General features: G+C 44.2%; 1 protein-coding gene and 1 non-coding gene across 9 annotated transcripts in view; both read right to left on the bottom strand.

The window, feature by feature from the left end:
* Window positions 1–26,179, bottom strand: part of MARCHF4 (membrane associated ring-CH-type finger 4) — a 237,221-nt gene that overhangs the window by 38,178 nt on the left and 172,864 nt on the right. The window contains exons 1-3 of one of the 8 annotated variants that reach the window (XM_053270921.1): window positions 9,348–9,454; window positions 3,597–3,767; window positions 289–444 (exon numbers count right to left, since the gene is read on the bottom strand). The exons of 5 other annotated variants lie outside the window; for them this stretch is intronic. In XM_053270921.1, the coding sequence (XP_053126896.1) occupies window positions 289–348 (60 nt within the window). In that variant the 5' untranslated portion in view covers window positions 349–444; window positions 3,597–3,767; window positions 9,348–9,454. Of the gene's footprint in view, window positions 1–288; window positions 445–1,267; window positions 1,323–3,596; window positions 3,768–6,161; window positions 6,209–9,347; window positions 9,455–26,179 lie in introns of those variants that run through there. 2 more of the 8 variants (XM_053270929.1, XM_053270940.1) reach the window with 2 other exon arrangements.
* Window positions 14,212–14,313, bottom strand: LOC128341335 (U6 spliceosomal RNA). The gene has a single exon (XR_008314356.1). It is a non-coding gene; the product is annotated as a U6 spliceosomal RNA (small nuclear RNA).

Here is a 26,179-nt window from a genome sequence, read left to right as displayed (position 1 = left end):
CCCAACAGTTGTGAAAGTGTGTGAACCAGAGCCCAGCCACAGAATATAGAGGACCACTTCTCCAGTGGTCTGGTTCATCATGTTCAGAGTTGTGAACCAACAGTAATGTGGTAAGTATGGATCTTTTGTACCCTAAATTTGGGTCAAGACATCCTATCTTTTTCAAAAATCAATAGATCTGCAGCTGACCACACAGACATGGTGGAGAGCACATAGAATTATAGAAGGAAGCAGGATCAGTGTAACAATATTTTCCCTTGCCCCACGTGTCTTCTTCACCCTACTTACCCATAGTACATGAATGAAGCTACTTCCTTTTTTCTGCTCGCTGTTTGTACTAGATTTCATTACCTTCTTCAAAATGGGAACAAAACAAATCTAAATTCTGCTTTTTAAAAAGAGCATCAGATTTTGTAGCTTCTGTTATTTGGCACCCAAATAACTCTGAAATACAAAGAGTTACTTAATTGATGTAATGCATATGATTGGTCTGTTATGAAAGTCACCTAAGGATAGGAAAAAGAAACATTTTTTCCTTCCTATTTTTCAATACCAGGGTAAGCTTTTCTGATGGGTAATGTTTTATGATGTACTAGTCTGAAATTTTTCATTACTCTGTCAGATTTCAAAAGCAGGGTAAGCAGGACTTGTTCCAACCCCTGCCAGACCCTAACAACACCCCACTCCAGGAAAGGGGCAAGTAATGAATTATAGAAATGTTTAGGTGTACTCACTCTGTAACTACCTCTTTAGAATTATTTAGGAATAGCACCCTGTTCCCACCATATTTTTCCTTACCCCATTGCTCAACTGCAATGGGAGCAGGCTCAGTACTATACAATGAAGCTCCCAGTACTGAAACGTGAAAAGGTGATGGAAAATTATAGTTTAATCCTTCAGAAAACATTACCCACCAGAAAAACTGACCCTGGCATTGAAATCTGACAGGGCAATGAAAAGATTTTCTCTAGTCCATCAGAAGACATTACCACCAGGTAAGGAAATCTCACAGGGTAAGCTAAAATATCATTACCCTGGCCATAGGACAAATAGTGCCTTGAGTGAAGAGTGCCTTCAGAGCCCACTCCCTCAGTGTTGCCACCTTTCCCCTCCCTAGCTCATTGCAGACAGTACACACAACAAACAGCAAACCCTCAAGCTCAGCTTGGCACTCCCTTAAGGTAAGTGCCCTGTGTGATTGTCTGGCTTTCCCACCTTTAAGGCTGGCCCTGAAACCATACAGAACTGAAACCATACAGAATCTAACCTGCCTACCAGCCGCCCACAGATTAACCAAAACAAACACTCTAGACCAGGGATTCTCAACGTTGGGTCCCTAGATCAGATGTTATTGGACTTCCACTCCCATAATCCCCAAGCAAAGGCCACTGGGGCTGGGGATTATGGGAGTTGAAGTCCAATAAGATCTGGGGACCCAATGTTGAGAATCCCTGCTCTAGACCACTGTGTATGCCACAGTTGGAAAGTAGATGCAGAACATAATGGCATGATCAGCAAAAGAAACAACACTGGATAACTCAAGTAGGTGAACTAACCTAGTACAGGGAAGGAACCCACTATGGGGAAAGGGATTTCTAGCTAATTTGATAGGGAAATGCCTTCTGGTCTCTAAATATGGCAATTAGTCAAGCGCTGAGTGTGTACAAAATCCATTCACTCACCCTTTCCATAGGAGAATTTATTTGAGTGCAAGTGCTACTGAACTCAAATCTCTCCAGTTTTCTTTCTTTCTTTATAACTTTATACCCTGCCTTTCCAATTTGCCTAATGCTGCTCACAGTCATTATAAAACATATAAAAGCAGTGAACAGGAAAACCAATTAATTTAAAAAACCAGACAGCGACATGATGATTTCAGAGCCTCCCTCCGACTGTCAAAAGGCCCTTGTAAACAAAATAGACATTTGGCCTGGGCATACTGTTTTCCTTTTCAGCAATTCTGTAGTTTTTCATATGGTTTTCATTCACATTTTTTAATTATTTATTATTTATTAACATATTTTTATACCACCTGAAACTTAAGTCTCTGGGCGGTTTACAACAAAATAAAAACAGAAAGTAAAACGTTAGTTAAAAACAAAAACGAAAAGTTTAAAACATTACAACAATTTTAAAAATTTTAAGAATATTTTAAAACAGCATTAAAACCATTAAAACAATATTAATTAAAAGCCTGGGTGAACAGATGCATCTTTCAAGACTTTTTAAAAGTTATCAGAGATGGGGAGGCTCTTATTTCACTAGGGAGTGCATTCCAAAGCCTCGGGGCAGCAGCAGAGAAGGCCCGTCCCTGAGTAGCCACCAGACGAGCCAGTGGCAAATGCAGACAGACCTCTCCAGCTGATCTCAGTGGGCGGTGGGGTTTATGACCCAGGGCCCAAGCTGTTTAGGGCTTTATAGGTTATAACCAACACCTTGTATTTTGCCCAGAAATGTATCGGCAGCCAGTGTAGCTCCTTCAATATTTTGCATGCATGCAGCAAAAATATATAATAGTGCTATTATATATCATAGTTATATATAATAGTATATGTAACCCCTGCTAACTTGGCAAAGAGGCACCTTTTAATGTGGTGATTCTCTTTATTTAGCAGGGGGAGAGTAACTGGCCCTGTCCACCCCCAGCACAGAACCTCCAGTGACTGTTGCTGGAGTCATAAGATAGTTTCTTTTAGATTGTGAGCCCTTTGGGGACAGGGACCAATCTTATTTATTTATTATTTCTCTGTGTAAACCGCCCTGAGCCATTTTTGGAATGGGGTATAGAAATCAAATAAATAAATAGATAAATAGATAGGAGTCAACACCGACTCGACAGCACACTTTACCTTTATTAAATAGGAATAGTAGCACTTAGCTGTAAAAGGAGAAAACTGATGGCAGTAGGCAGTCATTCTCAGATAGAAGAGGAAGTTGCAATGCAACCATAGAGGAGAACCATAGGAGGAGAGCTGTTCTTGTGGTAGCAAGCATGAATTGTCCCCTTTGCTAAGCAGGATCTGCCCTGATTTGCATTTGAATGGGAGACCATATGTGAGCACTGTAAGATATTCTCCTTAGGGACACTCTGGGAAGAGCACCTGCATGCTTGCATGTAGAAAGTTCCAGGTTCCCTCCCTGGCATCTCCAGATAGGGCCAAGAGAGATTCCTGCCTGCAACATTGGAGAAGCTGCTGCCAATCTGTGTTGACAATACTGAGCTAGATGGACAAAGGGTCTGACTCAGTATAAGGCAGCTTCCTATGTTCCTAGAGAATAGGGGATGCCCAGGACTGCAGACCTATTAACCAAGTGGATAAAACATCAGACACCAAGATCTGTTGAGTCAAGCTGCAGAAAGAATAAAAATACAATAAGATAGAGTGTGCATGCAAACACTGAGAAGAATGGAGCACCCACCATGACAAATAGTCACAAGTGCACACTTCCTGTCACCTGCTTCTTTCCACAGATATTGTAACATGTTATTTGACCCACTATTTTCCAAACTGCAGGAGCAAGGAGGTCACGCTAACCTTCTGAGGAAGGCTGCTCTGTAGAATCAGGGCAAGTACGAAGAAAGCTTTACTCAGTACCTTAGATAACTTCACCTCCTTAATAGGTGGAACAGATAGCTGCAGCAGATCCCTCAGATATGATTATAGCAGGCTGGTGGGTTCATCACAATGAGAGAGTCTCTCTTTGAAGTCCTGGAATTCTTTCCAATATGTCCTCTATATTATCTTTCCCAGTATGGTACACTGTTCCTTTAAGACAATTATCGGATGTATGAGTAGATCAAAATCAGAAGTGGAAGCTAGTTGCTCAGGTTTAGAAAGCTCCGTGTACAGGTGTAGGTGTGTTTCTTATGTCTGTTGCAGGGGCATAGGGACAATGGAGGCAGGGAGTGCGACTGTACCAGGGTTGCCACTGCCCTACCACTGCCTGGGGCCGCCAGCGGTCTCCCTCACACTCCCCCTGCATTGAGTGCTGCATCTGCAGCTCTCTAATGTCACTGAGCTGCACAGTCAGTGATCCCAGCGGAAACAGGCAGCCCCTTTCAGGGAGGCCTGTTTTCACTGGCATCTGAAGTCGTTCCAGCACGGCTGTAGTGAAAGTGGCTGGTTGGGCAGGGGATTGCGGCAGCAGCAAAGAAGAGGAAAGAAGGCAGGCAGGTGGGAGGCTGCCTTCAGTCATCCTCAAAGCTTTCCCCATGGCTGTTTCCAACCTTCCCACATCCCTAGTCTATTGATATAATTAAAACTGTTTCTTAAAGGAAGACTTTTGTGATACTGGTGTTCGTCCCCCTTAAATAAGAACAACAGACATCACACGCAATCTCCGAGCTAATAATGAGATATTAAGACAAATGCAACAGCCTATCAGGATTCCAGTCAAAGCTTCTTGGCATTCAAGTTTGATCATCAGCAAGAAATACCATTAATATTCATCCAATTGTTACAAGTGACAGCCCAGTTATAATGAGAAACTGTGAATTCTGCCATTCCTTGTCATGCAAACTCAGAAGCTCAGCACCGAGCAGTTTTGGCATTTGACAGCATCTGCCGCCATTTGTGTAGCCAATGAGCTGGGGGATAAAGATGGTTCGATCATGTTTGCCTCAGTCTTCCCCTGCCAGCCATTTTGTTTTGGCAGTTCCTATCCCGGTATAGGGTGCAACTATGGCAGCGTTGGGAGGAGTGGAATACAGGAAGTTCCCCATGTATAAATAGGTTCATAGTGTTCCAAAAGTGTGTGTGTAAGCCAGATGTTCTAACTTGGAACACATATAGTGGAGGTGGTTGCCAGGCAGGAGGCGAGGAAGGGGTCGGAGAGAGATGAGAAGGAGAACGGATGAGAAAGCACAGTACTGGATGGGTTAAAGCACACGAGGGAGGATACAGGAAGGGTGGGGCTTGGGTGTTCAGATTGTGAATATGGCTTTAAATATGGCTTGGCCAGTGATGAGAGGGTAGAACAGGAGAGAGGGCTGTAGTCTCCTGGGAGGAGCCAGCCCCAGGACATAGCTGACTAGGAGGACCTCCCCTTTCTCTGAGGGGACAGTGGATAAATCCAAAAGTGCAGATAGTAGCTTTCTCTCAAAAACATTTACTTAGCTAAGGCACACACCCCAGACATGCTGGTACTCTGGGCATCTGATGAGTTTGCTTGTATGGTTGGGCCTGTTGGAATTTGGGATTATTTAGCAGCAAACCAAGGAAGCTACCACTCCAGTTACAGAGTGTAGAGTTTAGTTGTTGCAGCTATTTAAGTAACATGCATGGAGATCACTGTAGAGTCTAAACTAAATTGATTTACTGGTGAAGTACATTTGAGATAGGAAAGACCTATCCCATCTAACAGCTACATAATGAATAGGCAGAGAGAGAGAAATGTTTCCACCTTCTCTCTAGGAGGAAAAGAAGAGGATTGACTCACTACAGGAAATACCTGAGGAGTCAAAGTAGGGGTCATAGAGCAGAGGCAAGTAGGGACAGGAAAGGAGATCCTCACTAGCTACTTCTGCTCGCAGTGCCCCTAGTGGTCATTAGGACAGTTGGTGCAAATGGTAGATGCTCTGGAACTCCATCTCAAACAGGGCCAGCCCTGAGAAGTGTACCATTTTCACCCTCTTTTCTTTGAAGAGACTCTCCGTCTTTTAGCTCTAGGATTTGGATAGTGAATTTCTCTCTCCTAAGATGCATTAAAACCACATGCCAAATTCTGAACTGGTGTAGAAGAACTCAATAGTAATTCATTTAAGCAGAATGCAGAGGTAGTTTAGATGCCAACAGGGTATTTGCCATGGAGACATGAAACCCAGCCCTTAGTATGAAGTAACCTGTTTCAAAGAACATTTTTCTTTTTGTAGCTGACAAAAATATTCACTGCAAACTGAATAGCAGTTGAATTTATTTCAAATGACCTTGCAGACATACAGTTCTGCATGGCTTTGTCAGCTTTGTGTGTGCAATTCTCGTGGGTGTTTACAAAACAAAATGGAAAAACAAACCAGAAAAAAATAATGGTTGAACAACTCCAGACAAATAACTGAACAAATGGTATCAGAAAACAAACCACTGGCTGATACAGTCACATGCCCAGGGATGGACTATCATGCTACAAATTGCTAGGAAGTTAATCTTAAAAATCAAAAGCACCTTCTGGAGTTTCTTTATGGCACAGGACACACTGCAATGTGCCTTCTTCTCCAGCTACAAGGTTATGTCAGAAGCTCTTGGTCAGATGGGAGGAGTCCACTATGTGGCCCCTCACCATGCCAAGATGTCCAGTTGCTAGGATTCTTCCCAGTCTAAGAACAACTTTCATTGCTTTCATTGGCTCCCATGCCCTGAAGATAATGTCAGAAGGAGCCCTAAGGCAAATGAATCAAAAATTAATTCCCAAGGGACCTAAATTCAAATCTGAACTACAAGCTCATACCCGCCTCTGCAAACCCCACTCAGTTCAGTTGTTCACAGTTTAGAATAAACTAGCTTAACTTGTGCAGAGTATCTGCATGCTAGTACTTGATTGCTCCCCTCACCCCACAGCTCCCCTCACCTCAGAGATCTCTCCACTCTCACCTGAGCCACACTCCTGCTCCTCCTCCTCTTTCTCCTCCTCCTCTTCCTTGTGTGTGTGTGGGGGGGTTTGCTTCCACCCCCCTCACCCCTCTTGGTCATCCCTCCATCCCTTTACTCCATCCCACTCACCCCTCCTGGTTGCGGCTGCAGCGTTGCTGGCACCTATTGGCCAAGCTGCAGACTCCTATCCCCAGAGACCTCCCCACCCTCACCCAAGCCCTGCTCCTGATCCTCCTCACAGGAGCATCAGCATCAGTGGTTGACTGGGCCCTTCCTCACTGCCTTCACTGCCATGGTTGCTCATTCCCCTTAGGCTGCTGACAGGCCTGGGCCCATCCCTTGCCTGTCTGCATCCCTCCACCAATGGCTTCAGTAGCCCCAAACAGCAGCAGCGGTTGACTGGGCCCTTGCTTGCTGCCACTTCCGCTGCCATGGCCGCTCAATCTCCTCAGGACGATGACGGGCTTGGGCCCGTCCCTCACCCTTTTTTCTTTCTCCCCTCCCTTCTTTTTCTCCCTTTCTCTCTCCTCCAATTGCTCTTTTTCTTTCTTTATCCCCCCACCATTCCTGAGCTAACAGATCTTGTTCATCTTGTTTCCTCATCTAATTCACACAATGGCAGCCTCCTTCTCCTGAAGGGGCTCTTTCCTCCCTCACTGCACCTCTCTTCATAGACCCCCGCCCACTATCCTTTTATATATACTGTATACTAGCTGGGCTGGGTGCAGAGCATCTGCTCCTCTGAAGCCCGCCCGGCCCGCTCCCCACCCATGGTTTCTGGCCAGCTTTTCCTGCCACTGCCTCCTCATTCCAGTGGCCAGGCCAGCCCGCTGCCGCCTCCTCATCCCGTTGGCTGGGCCCACCACCGCCTCCTCTTCCTGGCGGCCCAGCTGCTTCATCACCCTGGTGGCGCAGCTGGGCCAGGCCCGCCACCACCGCCTCCTCACCCCAGAGGCACAGCCAGGCTGCCCCCCGTCACCTCCTCACCCTGGTGGCACGGCTGGGCCGGGCCCGCCACCGCCTCCTCGCCCTGCCTCCTCACCCCAGCGCCACCACCGCCGCCTCCATTATTTCTCCATGTCCTGTTGCTAGTCTCGCAAGACCTGCCATGCATGGGATTAGCGACAGGTACGCTTAGGAGAAATAAATATACAGATCTCATGAGAGCTGCCATGAACGGGATTAACCACAGGTATGTCTTAGAGAATTATATATAGAGATAGATTGCTTCTGCTCTGGTTTACTGGTATTATCACAACATCATCTGTAAGCAATGTGTACCTTCTTCATGGATCAGAGTAAATATAGCATTACACAAACCGGACAGCTTAGTCTGAACGACTGTGAAGAGAAGAAATAGTTGTATCACAACCAAGTGACTCTCTAATTACTAAATCATTAGCAGAAACCAGTAACATCCTGGAGTGATGCATTAGTTCCTGCTGAGAATCCCAGATTCTTTTGCACTAAACAGCAGAAAATGCCAACAGACTAACTACAGGAAATTTGATTAGCCATCCATAGCAGACTCATCACGAAGATTTTGACATTATAACTCCTACACTGGATATTCATTTTGTGCGGGGGGAAATATCCCTAATAACATTTGCTAGGGTCTGAATATAATTGGAGGGCAGGGGGAGCATCTTTACTTACAGTATGGAGCAAATATAATGTCTGCCATCTTGGCTACCAGGTATATGGCTAAAACAGAGAACATTGGAAGCAAAGCCATTAGATTTTGCAATAAACCAGTGGAAGGATCCATCAAAAATGCAATATATCCAGTCAGAGATGCACACAACTCAATCATCTTGATCTGCCAGTATTCTCGGTGTATCCAAAGTGGTATCATATCAAGCAGCAGGTCATTATTATTCATCTGGTATTGTTCTTCAAGTACCATTGAGAAGCAGAAGCAGCTAACAGCCCAGTAAGCAAGCAACGAAGACACCCAACAACAACAGTGATGGCAGATTATGGTTGACCATGTGTGTACATGCATGCACTCCTCCATTTTCATGTTGACGGAGATCATAGGCTATGATTTGCAGATTTGGCACTTGGACTTACACTTTCACACATGCAGTACTCAAACCTGACCGCAGTGTAAATTCTTTTTGCCAAAGTGATGGGGCAAAGAGGCAGGGAGAGGGAATGCCACAGCCAATTGGTTAAAGTGGAAGTGATGGCAAATGAGGCCAATGGTAGTGGGGGCTGGGGGGAAAAGGGGCAGGAAATAGGTCTGAGAAGTGGCCTGAGGGGGGAAAGGTGCTGGCAGCATCAAAACAATGTGAATGTTCAGTACAGTGAAGTATTACTTTGGTATGTAGTTTGACAGTAGCAAGTATGCTAATTTTGAAGCAAATATCAAGACTAGAGTATATTCAGTGCAGATTTAAAGGTAAATACCCACTTCAACCTTCTTTAAGTCCCTTGCGTTCTTCTTTAAAGGTAAAAAGCCAGAGGATCTATCACACTGTCACTACTATGTATCATGAAAAACTAATACATGGAAAACTATGTTAGCCATGCAGGAGTATTGAATCCGGTTTTACATGTATTCAATATGTCAGTGTATAAAAAAGAGGGGGGTGATTTCTGAGCTCCTGTATGGCGAGTGAGAAACACATATTATTAATTACTTTCGTAAGCTACTTTGATAGTAGTGTAGGTGTCAAACCACAACTAATTTATTTAGGATGGTTTCAGACAACCTATTAATATGGTAATTAGCTTATCATATGAAAGGTTGCTCACCATTGATAGCACATTGATTTTGCATATGTCAAATAAGTGCTCACAGAGAAAATCCAGATTAGGACAATACATTAACAGCTGCAATCACCACTAGAAAAATATGATAATTTGACGCCACCCATAGTTACAATAATATAACAGTACTACAGTTTTCAGTAGCTGGGTTTCTTCCACCCATTCATTTTGTGAATTGCAGTAGTAGCTATTTAACAGTCAGTCACTTGTGCATCAACAGGTTGTGTAGCAGGAAACTGGAGGGGGAATTCTAAAAAAAGAGATGTAATACATGTTAAGTTCATGTAGACAATATAGGACACGTGGATATTAAGTTGCTTGGATTTCCCCCAGTAATCAGTTAAGGGATGTAAGCCAAGCAAGCCTCTATTGCTTGATTCAATTTAATAAAGTTGTGTGTTCTGCTTCATCTGAAGCTTTTAAGTGGCTTGAAAGGCTCTCAATAAAATATAATAATTAAACAACCAACAACCAACTGATCATCACCCATTTTAAAGCAATGGGTAATCAATCATTTTAGAGTGCTAATTGTGCATTTAGGTGCCCAGTTCCTTAAAAAGATATTAACTCCCTTACCAGAATTCTTGAGTTCCTGAGTTTCATTTCCTCACAACTATTCTGCCTGGCCCTCATTTTGCTGAGATGTCCCCAAGAGCCACCAGCTCACTCCACTTCAAATTTCCCCCTCTTCATTTCCCATTCCTTTGCAACATTTCAGTGAACTTTGGCCCCCAGATCTCTCTGTGGTGGTGGCAGTATCAACCACTGTTGTTCATCCACTAGTGTTGGCTTTACACATTTCTATGCCTGAAGCAAAAATGGCATGCCACTCCTACTCATGTTTTTAGCCTACTTTCCAACAGGCTTATGAGATCACCCAGCATTCCGTGTGTGTGTCCGTCTGTTTGTATCCCCCACCGCCCTTCAACTTTGCAATGCCTGGAGGGACCAATATGAACCAAATCGGGTATAGTTGTAGGGACACATAGGGATACCTCAATGGTGTAGTTTGTGATGATGTGATTCACCTCAATTCAAGATGGCGGATATAAAAAAGTGTGAAGCACAAGTGGTCTAACTTGTCAACCGTCTAACCTATTTGAACCAAATTTGCTACAGCTGTAGGAACACAGAGGGAAGTCTCAATGTCATAGTTTGTAATGTCATCCTTCCCAGCTCAAGATGGCGGACACGTGAACATTTGAGGCACGTGGGCTAACATGAACCACCTATCTGATATGAACCAAATTCGCTACAGGTGTAGGGACAGATAGGGATGGCTCAAGGGCAAAGTTTGTAGAGACGTCATCCACCCTTATTCAATATGATGGACATGCGAATGTTTCAGGTGCAAGTGGGAACCAATCTGGACCAAATTTAGTACAGTTGTAGGGATGCATAGGGACACCTCAATGCCATAGTTGGTGATGATGTCATCCAATTCAAGATAGCAGATGCATGAACGTTTGAGGCATAAGTGGGCTAACTTGTGAACTTTCTAACTGATTTGGACCAAATTTAGTCTAGTTGTAGGGATAGTGAAAGGAAAGTAGGCAGATTAGTTCTTACTAGAACAACTTATTATTTTCCCAATTACACACAAAGTTGATGATTGGCAGAGGAAAATTGTGCTCTCTTTGGAATCTGATGTCTAAAAAAACAGCTCCATGTCACTGCTTCATGAGGTTGGCTCTAGGAGGGGAGCTGAAGCACATCTGTTAGCCATGACCCATACACAGATCCACTATCCATATCACCCAGGTTTCACCCAGGGAGAAACTAACCACTCCCTATGTTCAGTGCTAGCCTCTGCAGACAAGCACTGGGCACAGGGACACCTAGAGGCACGGCCAACAATGTATCTGCATGGGGGTGCGGCTAGCCAACAGAATAAACATGTAATTAATAAACAACACATTTTTAAATTTAGCTTTTCTTTCTGGAATCTATACAACAAAATGGGATATTTGCAAGTCTTGTACTTACAATTGGTCAAAGAGGGTTGTCAGGTTACCCAAACTTTGACTCATTCAATGAGGACTCTTGTGGCACCTTAAAAACTAACTCATTATTTCGTCAAAAGCTTTTGTAGTCCAGAGCCCACTTTGTTAGATGCATGGAGTATTTTCTTAAGTTAAGTATATGTAACCACACAGTTACAAAGACCATGGGGAAAGGTGCTTCATTTTAGCAGAGCTTTACTGGGTTGTTCTTGGGGTTCATTCCAAAGCTCCATATTGTAGATGCATATCAAGCGGGTGTGATGGGCAGTTTGGTCTCAAGTGGACACATTTCTGCTGCTTTTTTGTGGAAAAAGAATTAACAGAGCCTTGAGCTAGAAATGAAATGGCTTGTCTCTCCAACACATTTAACTCCACAATGACTACAAAAGCTTTAATGTAGAAAATAATCATGAGGCACTTTCTGCATTAAAAACATAATTATATGGGATTGAACAATGATCATATAATACCTTGTTATTCTGCTGCTGGTAACCCCCTATAACCATGTATTAGTAATCTTTCATTGTTGAAGGCATCTAACCTTAACTGCCCTTCTGTCCTGTTAAAGCTAAGAACTTCTTTAATGTGGTCACAGTGCATAGCAAATGGTGGGAAACTGTTAGGAGAAGAGACTCAGGATGCCCTCACTAGCAGCAATAGGATTTTCCAAATACTATATGACCCATACTCAGGTCATTTGCAAATATTAATTGTTCCTTTGGTAATCTTACATTTGTTTGTTTTCAACAGTCCCCCAAACTGGAGACAGAATACTTATTTTGTGAGATTTTTGCACACTCACCACCAAATGGCACTGCCAACAAAACCAACAAAAAGCTTGTGCTTCTGGAATCTGATTCTTACAGCAGGGGGAGAGGGGGAGAGAAATGTGCCCCCCCCTTTCTTTCACATTTAAGAGGCAGATTTATAAGACAGAAAATGGTTAAGGAATCTGGGATCCAAGAGGCACATTCTTTATTATGTGTATGTGGATAGCTGTATAGGTATTTATTATGTGAACATAGATAGTCTTTTGTTGATCCAGTAGAAAAAATGGGTGACATTTTGAGACTAACTGTAGATATTTTATCGTTACTAACAAGCATTAGCTTTTGTGGGCAATGACTGCCCCTTAATCAATATTGGTATCAACAGTAAAAATATCTACAGTTAGTCTCAGTGCCATCCATTTTTATACTGTATTATTTATTATGCATTCAAAAGGCTAGTTTCAGAGTTTGGGTTTTTCATTTTTGGGGTGTTTTTGTTTTTGTTTTTTGCTTTTTGTTCCACTGAGGAACTTTATACCTTTGTAACATACATGTTACATTTGGAATCTTGCAGCTTTTTTTGATTAATGGTTCTATCCAGCTTTTGGGCCAGCCAAATTCACAGGGGCAGTAGATTGGATGTTGACATCACATTTCATACAATAGCAATAGCAATAGCAATAGCACTTACATTTATATTCTGCTTTATATGAGCCCCTGGTGGCGCAGTGGTAAAACTGCCACCCTGTAATCAGAAGGTTACAAGTTTGATCCTGACCAGGGGCTCAAGGTTGACTCAGCCTTCCATCCTTCTGAGGTCGGTAAAATGAGTACCCAGAATGTTGGGGGGCAATATGCTAAATCATTGTAAACCACTTAGAGAGCTCCGGCTATAGAGCGGTATATAAATGTAAGTGCTATTGCTATTGCTATTATAGCTGGAGCTCTCTAAGTGGTTTACAATGATTTAGCATATTGCCCCCAACATTCTGGGTACTCATTTTACCGACCTCGGAAGGATGGAAGGCTGAGTCAACCTTGAGCCCCTGGTCAGGATCGAACTTGTAACCTTCTGGTTACAGGGCGGCAGTTTTTTTTTTACCACTGCGCCACCAGGGGCTCATGGTAACAATAACTGCTTGACATAGTCAGCTGAGGGCGAAATTAGGCATGACATTAAGTGCACCATTAGCATGGATGACCTTAAATGCTCTTTCTAAATAGCACTCACAGAGATGCAGGCAGGGCCAGCCTGTCCACTAGGCGAACTAGGCAGTCACCTAGCCTGCATTAACCAATGCAATCACCAATCCTTTGCAAATTTTGCTTTTCATACTGTGTTTTTAATGAACATCATCCATACCACTTTTAAGTTCTATCCTTAACTCTCTCTCCCATTGAAATCAGTGGGTCTTATAAGAGCTTGATTTGACCATAGCTTTGCCAATGTTTTGTTTATAGAATGGCATTCTTTTTGTGATTTGCTTTTGCAAACTGGTGAGAACTGGTGAGATTTGCAAATGATTGCTATACATAATCTGTGCTAAGCATCTGAATGTTATCTGTTAAATCTTCACACTTGTGTTAGACACTCAATAACCTTGGTTGTATATTCTGACCTGTTAAGATCTATGGCTATGCAAAGGATTCCCTAATTAATTCTGTTTATTAGTCTCTTGCTAAGTTTAAAGCACCACCAAGCAGTTAGTCAAGGAAAGTAATAAAGGGATAGGGAGAACTGAAACAGATCAAGATAACTTTTTTTTTTTTTAAATCTAACTCAGAAGTTCCAGGATGCTGAAGAACAAAGTGTCCATCGCTTTAAGACCGCAATCTCTGGATTGCAGTGACATACAATCAGGGCAGCATGGAGTGACACAGATAGGCCCCAGAGTCCAATCCCAGCTCCTTCACTGATTGCCAGAAAAGGGTGATTGAATTTGAACCATGGGAGCTTGATGTGAGCAGACAGGAAGTTTCACGCAGTTGCCTTGTGAACAGGAATAGAAGCCACTAAATAGGACCCAGAGTTGCATGGCAAAATGGTTATAATTTGCACTGCAATCCTTTGGGAGGGGACATATGGAACGCTTCACGAATTTGCATGTCATCCTTGCTCAGGGACCATGCAAATGTTCTCTGTATCATTCCAATTTTAGTATATATGTGCTGCCAAAGTGAAGGTAATGTTTTACCTTTGCAAAACCATTGTTGCACGTAGATACAAATTATGTGTCAGTATATTTGAACAATAGCTTGTGAGGTCCACAGTTAAAGGTCTTGAGTGCTTGTTGATCTGAGGTAATAATCCTGAAAGCAAACCAAAACATTAAGTCCTGTAGTAAAGAGGTGGGAAGTACTTTTTCTTATAGCTTCCAGGGCATGCTATCTTGCTCCCAATTGTATGACATCTTTTCCTCCTCCTTGGTTGTCACCAGCAATATAGGAGTGATTGGTGAGTTGATAAAGCTGTCCAAAGGCTTCTTGGCAAGCTGCTATTTGAAGCTCAGACTTTTCTAAATGTATGTTAGAGTTATTGAATAGCATATTTTACAGCAACTAGAATGTTTATCATAAATCATAAATAAAAATAAAAATTGATAAGCTGGCAATGCAATATGCATCTTGAAGGTGACTCCCAAGTAGTCCTTTAAGATCTTCAAATTTATTATGTAAAAACAGATAAATATCTTGTTAAAACATTGCTTAAAATGTTGTTAAAAGCAAATGTTCATTTCGGCGTCAAACACCAGCCTCAGTGTTGTAACTCCATCTTCTATGGATCACCTGCTTATAATGTTCACAGCTTTAATTGCACACACTCTGGTAGTAATTTCAATCAACAAATAAGGTAAATAGGTCGGCGGGGGATAAAATTCCCTGTGCTGCATTTCAGCATTGTCTCTTAGCTCTTACTTCTTCCTGGACCTTGAACCTCACTCATGTTTTTGTAATTTAACCCAGCCTTGTTTCTACCTTGGTTTGAATTTAGCTTTCTCTCCTTTCAAGCCTGGTCCAAAATGTTCCCATTTGGTATGAGCTTTCTTCCACAGAACAAGAAGAATTCCAATGGAAATTTGCTGGGCCTCAAATGAAACTCTGGACAGTAATGTGGAGATTCTCTCCTAATTTCAGGGGTTTCTCCCAAGAAGAAATTTTGGACAACTTTCTCAGATAGTTTTTTCACATCCTGAAAGCTGTTCAGTGCCAAATTATCCCAAAAGAGAGCTCCTTTTGATTTCCACCAGCAGTTACCTCAGAAGCAAAAGGCTGCTGCTCTTCCCTGAGATGTTTTTACCCTTGGACCTTGGGGCCCCACTCCATAGCCTCCAAGGTCCAGGGGGGCCTTCAAAGGTGCAGGGGGCCCTCCTGCCACCCCCGGGCCTGCCCCACTGCTCCCCTGTGGCACTGAACCGTGTCGATGAAATAGCCATCATGTGCGCAGCTGGGGTGTGGAGGTGAGCTGAGCAGGCTCTCCCACCCCAGTGGTGGCGGCGGCGGCGGTGGCAGGCAGAGTGGGAAGAGTCACTGGGCCTGACTGTTTGACCCAGTGGTCCTTGAGAACTGCCAAGAGTCCTTGAGAACTGTCAGGGCTTACGGCACTCTATTCCAACTGCACAGGTGTGCTGGAGTGCCTTGCAGTTCTCAAGGGCTGCTGGGCTGAACGGTCAGGCCCGGCGGCCATTCCTGCTCCACCCACCACCACCACCACCACCACGGGGGTGGGGAAGGCCTGCTCGGTTCACCCCACCCCTCACCCCCCCCAGCTGTGCACATGGTGGCTAGAATTACTGGAGTTTTGGGTGCTGTGGTAAACCTTTTTTTAAACTCATGGCAGGGGGCATGGACTCTGAAGCCCTTCAGGTCAGGGCACCAAAATTACCTAGGGGTACCCCATCTTGTCAGAAGGGAATGAGGGTTATATTGCAGGGGTGGGGGGGTGGGGTCACTTTGCAAGTGCAGCCAAAGTCAGGGTTGCTGACAGAGGGTGGGAACAGAACCAGACCTGGAGGCAGCAGGGGGCCCAGCAGAGAAAATGCCAACCTGCCTGTCTACCACTGCTCCTCCTCCTTGTTGTCACCATTGCAAGGAGGCCAATATCCTACTGGCTTGAATACACTTCTGCTCCCATTTTCTTTTTGGAAATAAGAGAAGGAGGCTGAACTGGAGGAAGAGGACACTGCGGGAGAAGATAAGCCCCTGCCAGGAAGGTAGGGAAGGGGAGGGTGGATGGGTAATCCAGACGGGAGGGGGGGCTGAAAATAGCTGCTATGTCCACTTCGTGTGCCTTGCAGCTTGGGAAAGAGGCCAGGGGCAGGGAGAGTGTGGTGGGGGAGAAGAAAAAAATGCTCAGTACACTTTGCACATTGGGGGAGAGGCTAGCAACTCATGTCACAGTTATCAATAAATGTCATGGAGGAAAAAAATTACATGCAGTGGACTGGGCCCAGAAAATTCTGTTGGCACTTCTGGTGGCAATATACTCTTTTCCCTCCCTGGAGCTTAGGAGACCCTGCACATACTTATTCCAATAACTATCAACAGGAACATAGAAACATAAGAACATAGGGAACTGCCATATACTGAGTCAAACCACTGGCCCATCTAGCTCACTATTGTCTTCACAGACTGGCAGCGACTTCTCCAAGGTTACAGGCAGGAATCTCTCTCAATCCTATCTTGGAGAAGCCAGGGAGGGAACTTGAAACCTTCTGTTCTTCCCAGAGTGGCTCCACCCCCTAAGGGGAATATCTTACATGTTATATGTGCACTGCATAGCCTCCTGAATAGCCTTGTGATCTATGTAGCATCTCTTCCAAAAGGGAAATGTTCAATTACCCTGTTCATTTTCTTGGGGGTGTGCAAGTGGATAGATTACAAACCATTTGGAATCAGTCAGACTTCCATGACTAACTGAATTTCACTGAGCAACCATTAAAGTGGGTGATTTCAAAGCACCTTATGGAAAAGAACATTTGCATTTGGTTTGCAAACTTGAAAAGTCCAATTTCTTTCGCTTCTAAGGAGAACATTTTTTACAAAATATTTTGTAAGCTTTCACAAATGAAGAAATGAATTATAGGAAACAGTAAAAAAAAAAATGAAATCCCTTGTTTGTTAAAAGCATCTGACTCCCTTGTTCATCCAAATGGTGTAGCTGTAATTGGGATTAGCAGGTGAAATGACAGTTGTCAAGTACCACTTGCTTGTGAGAAATGACAAGAGTGGTATCACCTAGATACACTTGCCTCTCTTGTCATTTGTCTCCAGTAACAACCCCTTCCTTTGCTAGGAAGAGAATACAGTGACTTGTTCATTATAAGACTTTTCCAGAGAGTTTCCCTCCACCTCCACACCATAAATGCAGTTTTTACACATTTTTTGGTACAGGATCCAGACATCGGCTGACATTCCATACAGCAACATGGCGGCAACCAGGAGCCATCGGGGCTGCTTCACAAAGTGAAAGGCAGCCAGGTTCCAGTGAGCCACAGCAAGCCCCCTAAAACTCATTCCCAGCCAGCATTTGCTGGCTGGATGCATTTAGTTCCCTTCCTCTCCCTCCTGCAAGGGAGAAGAAGGGAAATAAATGCATCCAGCCAGCATTTGCTGGCATAGGAATGTGCTCTGGAGGGTGTGCATGCGCTCTGGCAATCGGGCCACACCCCTTTTGCACATGACATCACATGCAAGGCGTGCTCATGTGGTCCTTCCTTATTGGTGGCCTGGGTTCTTTGAACGCCACCGCTCAATGGTGGCTCTGCCCCGCCTGGTGGTGTTGTAGAAGCGGGAGGTTGCACAATGACCCCAAACACTTGTGTCGCATTACTTCTATTGTTTCCAAGTGCTTACACTCTGTTTTAGATAATTGTGCATAGCTGCCTTCTATGTTGTGCAGCAACCTCGGCAGGCCTCTAATACCAGCATTCTGCAGAATGTTGGGCAGTTTGACTCAAGCAATCACTTTTGCTATGGGGACTTTTTCTGGGACAGTAATTGTAAAGCTGTTCTCACGAGCAGCCAAGACTAGGCTAAGGCAGCCAGGCCCAGGTCTGGCTGCCTGTGAGAAGCACTGGGATCTGTGCGGATCCCGGTGGTGACTCAGCGGCAAACTGCCCAAGAAGCCAACCAATTAGGTGAGTTGAAAGGCACCAGTGCACCCTTAACTCAGGCTAACTGCTCTTTTGTGAGTGCTGGCTGCTCCCAGCTGGTGAAGGTACAGGAATGGGCTCCCGGCCATCGCTGGAGGGATACCCACAATGCACAATGCACTTGTGCTGTGCATTGTGGGGTTACTGGGGGCTGTGAGGATGCATCCTGGCCCCCACACCTTCTGGGGCAGCATGCCCAGACGGTTCTTGGAGATTGTCTGCAGGGAAGGTGGGTTTCTGCAGCCTTCCCTGCCTGCCCATAAGAACGATCTCACTATTTTGTTGCTGAGAAATGTGATTCTTCCCCCAGACAACAGTTTTTAAAGAAATGTGGGGTGCTTCCAGACTAGGCATTTACTCTGTAATGCCACCCTTCATTCCCTTACTCTTCCAAAATGCTGTGAGATTTGCTTATGCAGGACACGAGGACTCAATGCTGTCCCATGGTATTGTCTCATGGGATGATTTAGGCCTTAAAGAGGCCTACTGGGATACAGTATTTTTTGTCGGCTGGCCAATCCAACTGGCTGTGGATTGTTGGTTCCTAATTTCCGGTGGCATTCAGCCTTTCAGCTTTCTCTTGCCTTGCCTGCATTCTGTATGCTAGTTTTCCAGTCCTAGACCTTGTTTGTGCATAATGTTCAATTAAATTCCGAGCTTGATTTCTGCCTTACACTAGTCTAGAGTTTGCTTTGTTTTTATCTGTCCTGAATACATCCAGGGCTAACTCTAGGATAAATAGTGTCCTGGGTGAGGGTTGTCTGTGCCTTCCCCCCATGGTTATTTTCTCAGTGCTCTCCATCCCACCAGCTTGCTACACTCAAGAAAGAGTGAGCCACTAAGTTCAGCTTGTTGCCCCTTTCAATTAGGCACCATGAGCAACTGTTCAGTTCACCCACCCCTAAGGCCAACCCTATCTCACCCTACATCTTCATCCTGAATCTTGATATTGCATGCTTATCCTTGATCCTGTGCAGAAGAGAAGGTGCTGCTTGTAATGGAAGGTTGAGGAAAAACTGCAACTGATGGAGTTCCCTCCTCTGCCCGGCTATTAATGGTACCTAGAAAGGCAACCTCCTTTGCAGACAGTCTCCCTAACACTCAGTCTTTATCCTCATGCTGTGAACAGATTCCTGTCTTGCCTTTGTCACAACCACTCTTTCCAAACTGAAGTCAGCCTTGTGATGAACCTTCACAAGTTGTCAAGTCATAGAATGAAAGAGCTGAAAAGGACCAAAACACCATCGCTGTGGTGCAAGACAAAGGTCACCCACATGCCAATCATCACAATTCAACCCATACAATGTAGACCACAGCATACCACACGCATGAAAGCAAATAGCTCCTGCAGACTCAGGCCACATGCTACCAGCAAAGGCAACTCTTGTTTCCAAGTCACTAGTTTATTGGACCAAAATAGTTTCCTATTTCAGACTATAACGGAGTATGTTCTGAAGGCACAAAGGAAGGCACATGCTTCAGCAACCTTTCAGAAGCTGAGTGGGCTTTGGTCTGGCCAGTCTCTGGATGGGAGATGGCCTGGCTGGGAATCTTAACTACTGTATTTTCCTGAATCCAATACTAGGTTTTTTCAAAGATATTTTGATGTTAGATATTGGGGGACATCTTAAATTCAGAAGCAGCTTTCTTTTGGGTAACTACAGGTATAACCTGTATTTAATCTGCCTTGTTAAGGGGGTTGCCTTACATTCAGAGTGATCTTCTATTCTGTCTTACATTCCTTGGAAGAAAAGTAAGACAGAAATGTAATACATCATAATAATAATTTTTAAAACCCTGAAATGTACAATTCCTCCATCATTACAAGAAAACCTCCCTAAAAGAATCACTGTTTGCTATCAGTAGCACAGGTGTGAACCCGTCAGTTCAGTCTCAGCAGGCACCCAGACATATTTCTGACCCATTAAAAATATTCTCTATTTTAAAAGTTTTCAACCCCCCCTTCTCTCTGTAATATGTTTTAATATTGCTAATCCTGCATGACTTTCAGCTCTTGCATTCTAACCAATTCTATTGATGCATATTTTAAAAGTTCAAAGTCTGCAGTTAATGCTTTCAGCATATGAGCACCTTATAATACGATCCTTATCAGTGATGCCTTCATAATTTCAGCAAATTGAACTTTACCGTTACTCGTGCGGGAAGCTGTTAACAGAAAAAGACACTTGCTAATGGGCATTTTGGAAAACATTATGCTGGCAGAGCACTGAAAGGACCAGCCAGAGGTAATTCATAGAAACGGATACTTCTTAGTGGCCTGTGAAGCCAGCTTCTCTTTTACAAAGTGCCAAATGGAACAGATCAATGCTTTTTCTTTTCTTTTTTCTTGGAAAGCTGGAAAACCCTTTTGGTAAGACAGCACAAGTGTCACACTGGGATTCTCAGTGCAAGCCCACTCTGTATTATCTCATGCTTGGCTTAGATCCTCGCTTTCATAATGAACAATCAAAGTGAGCACCAAGCGCTGGTAGAGTGCTAGCCGCTTTGATGGCCCCATCCAAATTTACAGCACAAGGCCTGTTCTTTGCCAGCACCATCAAACTTCCTATGAGAGCAGCAGGGGCTCCTGCCAACCCATCCTGTGTGAGAGAGGTGGTTTTGCGAAGCTGGGTGATAGAGTATAGGAGATTTCTCATGGGGTGGTGGTGCAGCAGTGGTGAAGGTTTGGAGGCACAGAGCCATGGGGTTCTTTGGCCACCTGATTGTCATAGCAACAACAGCAGGTGAATGCTAATCAACTCCATCAATCACGCAGGACAGGCGCTCCTGGCCCACTAAGGACCACATAAATAAATGAAGCACTATAATAACATCACCACAGTGCAAAGATAAGAATTTCATGCCTAGCATGAGAATCTATGAGGCACTGCCAAATAGATTTAAGGGCACAAAGAGGCATTTTAAAAAGCGGGGGAGGAAGTTGCACGGAAGCCAGTGGAGAACTAGATCTTTATGTGGCAATTCATTTAACAAGTCAGTATGGGTACACCTGCCTTTTATGCACAGTATCTTGCAAGCAGTGTCTGGATGATGGGCAAAACTGAGGGATCTTTCTTTGACCTTTCAAAATTCCACCACTTTGGGATACAGAGAAAGTCAGAAGGCACTAATATTTCTGCTCACAGAGTCACAGAGCTACTGCTGCTCTGTGCTACTTTCTCCCCTCTTCTTGGTAATGTCAATGGATGCATGATGTGGTATAATCACACTGAGTGTTTCCCCACCACTGCTTCACAACATTAACTATTGGCAGCAGAGGTGGGGAAACTCAGAGTGATGATGTCATATTACACTTTGTATTCCACTAGCGGGAAGAGAACAGAAAGAGAAACAGAGTAGTAGCTGCTGCATATCTGTTATAATGGCTGGTTCCACCTTCAGCTGCAAACCTCACAGGTCTGCCTTAAGCAAGCCATTCTTTTCACTGTCTTCAGAGAGGTAAAGTTGAGATAGGGGTGATAGGGATTGTATAGCACTTGGTACACTAAACCCCGCCCCCCAGAAATGATTAATAATCAGTTTTTACATGGCATTTGCCATGCAGTGTTCAAGCATAATCAATGCAAATATTGCATTAAAAGGTGATTTAGTCAATACTTTCAAGAGCAGCCTTGATAATGGGTATGATAATGATAATGATATTGAGATATAGATATAGATAGTGATATAGATAGTGATATATACGGGTGTGATAATGGGTGCTGATATAACTCACCTCAGTTTATGTTGAGAATTTGTCACAGGAACCTGCCTTATTCTACTAAGTCAGACCATTGGTTCATCTAGCTCAGTACTGTCTACAATGACTGGCAGTGGCTCTCCGAGGTTACAGGCAAGAGTCTCTCTCAGCGCTACCTGGAGGGTAGGACCCTAAGGGAGGAATTCAAATACTGCCTGAAGTCCTAGAGAGAGCCACTGCCAGTCAGAGTAGACACTGCTGCTCTAGGTGGACCAATAGTTTGATTCGGTAGTCAGCAGCTTCCTATGTCTTCATGGAAGCACTTTGACCTAACAGAACTGAAAGCATATCTTAGCCTGCTAGTCCTGGCTGGTGTGTTTCATGCCAATCATGAAGCGCTGCAAGGATTGTGGGCAGTACATTTGAGGCCCTTCTGTTTCTGTGTCACGATGCAGCTGAGATGATTTGGAGGACATCCCAAGTAATTTAAGGTTGATGACAAAGTCACATGACAGGAGAGTAGAGTGACTGCCAAGATGGCAACCATTAGAGGAATCTGGACCTTGTTTTAGCGGGAGCTGCAGCACAGCTCCATTGCCGGCTCTGACCAGCAGTTGATGAGCAGCTGTTAGATTTCCAAGGCATTGTCCCTTCAGGCAACACATGCTAAGCAAAGAAGTATGGTTTGAAAATATAGTGGTGCTGTGATGCAAAAACATACTACCTACTGACAGGAGATGTTGACCCTGGGAAGCAAGCTATAGGGGTGCAACAAAGACAAGTAGGGGTGCAACAAAGACAAGTAGGCCTGCAAGTTGTGCAGCAATGTATACAGCCATGGAACAACTCTCGGGGCAGCTTCAGGTGAATCACCCATCCACGTGTACTCCAAAACCTTGTTGAAGTGTGTGTAGAGGGGTGATTCAGATGAGCATCCCTCTTACATGATTAAAGGACATACCAAGATTGCATTGGTGCATCCACCAGTGATATCAGGGCAGGTGTGTCTTGCCACAGACCTGATGTTCTTGCATGTGCAGGGCAATGTTCATCTGATCCTGCCCCCCGAGAATTCTAGTGAGAGACAACTTTTTAAAAAATTGTATAACTGGCAGATGCTCTTCTGAGCAAGGGGTTGATCTGTGTGGGCACTGTGAGACACAACAAGCCAGACATACCCCCAGAGATGCAACCACATTCACAAAGGGAAGCACTGTCATCTGTGTTTGGCTAGGATGGGCAGAAGACATTGGTATTGTGTGTATCCAGGAAGTTTGTGTCTAGAACAGCTGGCAAAAAACCATGCAAAAGATGTGTTGATTGTGGGTGCTTGGCCTGTAGAATGAACTTGACCAGCTCCCAGGTTGCCTTTAGCTCAGTCTCAGTCTGTCCTTTCAGCTGATATGCTGAGACCGGAGATGTTTAAATATGGATCATAAGGACATAAGGAAAGCTGGATCAGGCCTAAGGACTATCTAGTCCAGCATCCTGTTTCACACAGTGGCCCACAAAATGCCTCTGGGAAGTCTGCAGGCAAGAGCTGAGGGTATGCCCTCTCTCCTGTTGTTACTCCCCTGCAACTGGTATTTAGAGGCATTTTGCCTCTGAGACTGGAGGTGTCCTATAGCGCTCAGACTAGTAGCTATTAATAGACCTATCCTCCATGAATTAATATAACCCCCTCCTTAAAGCTATCCAGGCTGTTGGTTGTCACCACACATTGGGGCAAAGAATTCCATGAGTTGATTATGCATTGTATGAAAAAGTACTTCCTTTTGTCGGTCCTAAATTTCTTGGCATTCGGTTTTATGGGATGGTCCCTGATTCTGGTGTTATGTGAGAGGGAGGAAAATTTCTCTTTATCAACTTTCTCCACACCATGCATGATTTTTTAGACCTCTATCATGTCTCCCCCTCAGTCGTCTTTTTTAAAAAACTAAAAATCTTCAGGTGTTGTAGCCTTGCCGCGTAAGAAAGGTGCTTTAGGCCCCTAATTATCTTGGTTGCCCTCTTCTGCACCTTTTCCAGTAGGGATGTGCAGACCGGCTCAGCGGTCCGGAGGTCCGGTCCAGGGGTTCGGGGTCGAACTGAACCACCCCTGGTTCCGTTGGACCAGAACCAGACCGCTGCGTCCGGTCCAGCTGGTTCGTGAATCTTTTGGTTTTTTAAAAATTAAAGTAGCTTTTAAGAACCTTTAGCCCCTTTGGGGGGCTTGCTGAAGCCTCTGGGGGGGGGGTTCTGCGCCGTTTCCCTCTCCCCCCACCAGCCTTCCTCATCACCACCGTGGCCGGGTAACTGAGCATTTTTGGCCCTTTCGGGCCTCCGTACGAGCACGCGGCCGCTGAAAAGGGCTGAAAATGCTCAGTTACCCGGCTGCAGTGGGCCGCAGCGCTGATGAGGAACACGCGCGGACCCCCGTGGCTTCAGCAAGCCCCCTGAAGGGGCTAAATGTACTTAAAAGCTACTTTAATTTTTTTTTAAAAACCCAAAAAATCACGGACCAGTCCAGGACCGGACTGGACCAGGGGGGTTCGATGGGGGGCCAGACCGAACTGGCCCGGTTCTGTTTGAGGCCGGTCTGGCCTTGAACCGAACCGGGCCCGACAGTTCCATGCACACCCCTATTTTCCAGTTCTACAATGTCCTTCTTAGGATATGGTAACCAGAACTGTACGCAGTAGTCCAAATGTGGCCGCACCATAACTTTGTATAAGGACATTATAATATTAGCAGTTCTATGTAAAACACCTACCTAATTATCCTTTGCATGGAATTGGCCTTTTTCACAGCTGCTGCACACTAAGTCGACACTTTTAACGAGTTGTCCACCACAACCCCAAGATGTCTTTCCTGGTCAGTCTCTGATAGCTCAGGCCCCATCAATAGATATGTGAAGTTGTGGTCAACCCCGCCCCACCCGCAATATGCATCTCTTTACAATTGTTAATATTGAATCACATTTGCCATTTTATTGCCCACTCCCCCAGTTTGGAGAAATCCTTTTGGAGCTCCTTGCAATCACTTGAATTTCATCAGCCAGCCACTTAATGGCGCAGCAGGGAAATGACTTGACTAGCAAGCCAGAGGTTGCTGGTTTGAATCCCTGCTGGTATGTTTCCCAAACTATGGGAAACACCTATATTGGGCAGCAGTGACATAGGAAGATGCTGTAAGGCATCATTTCATAGTCTGTGGGAGATGGCAATGGTAAACCCCTCCTGTGTTCTACCAAAGACGACCACAGGGCTCTGTGGTTGGAGAGGTCATCTCCCCATTGCTTGAGATCTGTGGAGATCTGGAAGGGCTTCTGCTCTCCAGACTATATCTATATCTATATCTATATCTATATCTATATCTATATCTATATCTATATCTATATCATATTTTTATACTGACCAAAACACAAGTTCTCTGGGTGGTTTTTGCTAATCAGCAATTGCTAATGCTGCAACCAGGATGCAGCCTTTTGCTCCTTGTGAGATTTTCTGGATCTGGGTCAGTGCCTTTGAACAAGCACAGAATGTTTTTCCCTCCTCACTGAGTAAACACAACTAACTCTCATGCATCTGAAAATAGGGGAAGGGTTTAAGGATAGAGCATGATTTCTAAGCAGGCTTTGTCCAGCGATAACTTTCATTGTACAAATTAAGCATGGGTTACTATGGGTTACTATCACCTTAAGTAAAGCAGCGAGGAAATGCTTGACTAACAAGCAGAAGGTTGCCAGTTCAAATCTCTGCTGGTACCATATCAGGCAGCAGCAATATAGGAAGATGCTTGAAGGCATCATCTCATACTGCGTCGGGAGGAGGCAATGGTAAACCCCTTCTGTATTCTACCAAAAGAAAATCACAGGACTCTGTGGGCACCAGGAGTCAAAATTGACTTGATGGCACACTTTACCTTTACTTTTACTATTACTTTACATATAAATCCACCTTCTTGTTCAAAAAGGTTTGTTCAAGAATGACTTTTTATATTTCAGAATAAAATTAAACACTGAAATGGTGATTTGACTATTCTATTCATTGTGAGAATATTTCATGGGAATAAGGAAACATGCAAATATTATATTAAGAGCTATTCTGTAAGCGTATTAGAAAGAGTAGAGAAAGCACATTCTTTTCCTGTGTTTTAATAACTCTGATTATGTGACTATGCAAAGGGATAACAAATGCTCAGGAAATCATTG

The sequence above is a fragment of the Hemicordylus capensis genome, chromosome 1, assembly GCF_027244095.1.
Source record: "Hemicordylus capensis ecotype Gifberg chromosome 1, rHemCap1.1.pri, whole genome shotgun sequence".
NCBI lineage: Eukaryota > Metazoa > Chordata > Lepidosauria > Squamata > Cordylidae > Hemicordylus > Hemicordylus capensis.
Note: the sequence above shows the minus strand (reverse complement) of the source record. Positions and strands in the feature narration are given on the sequence as shown.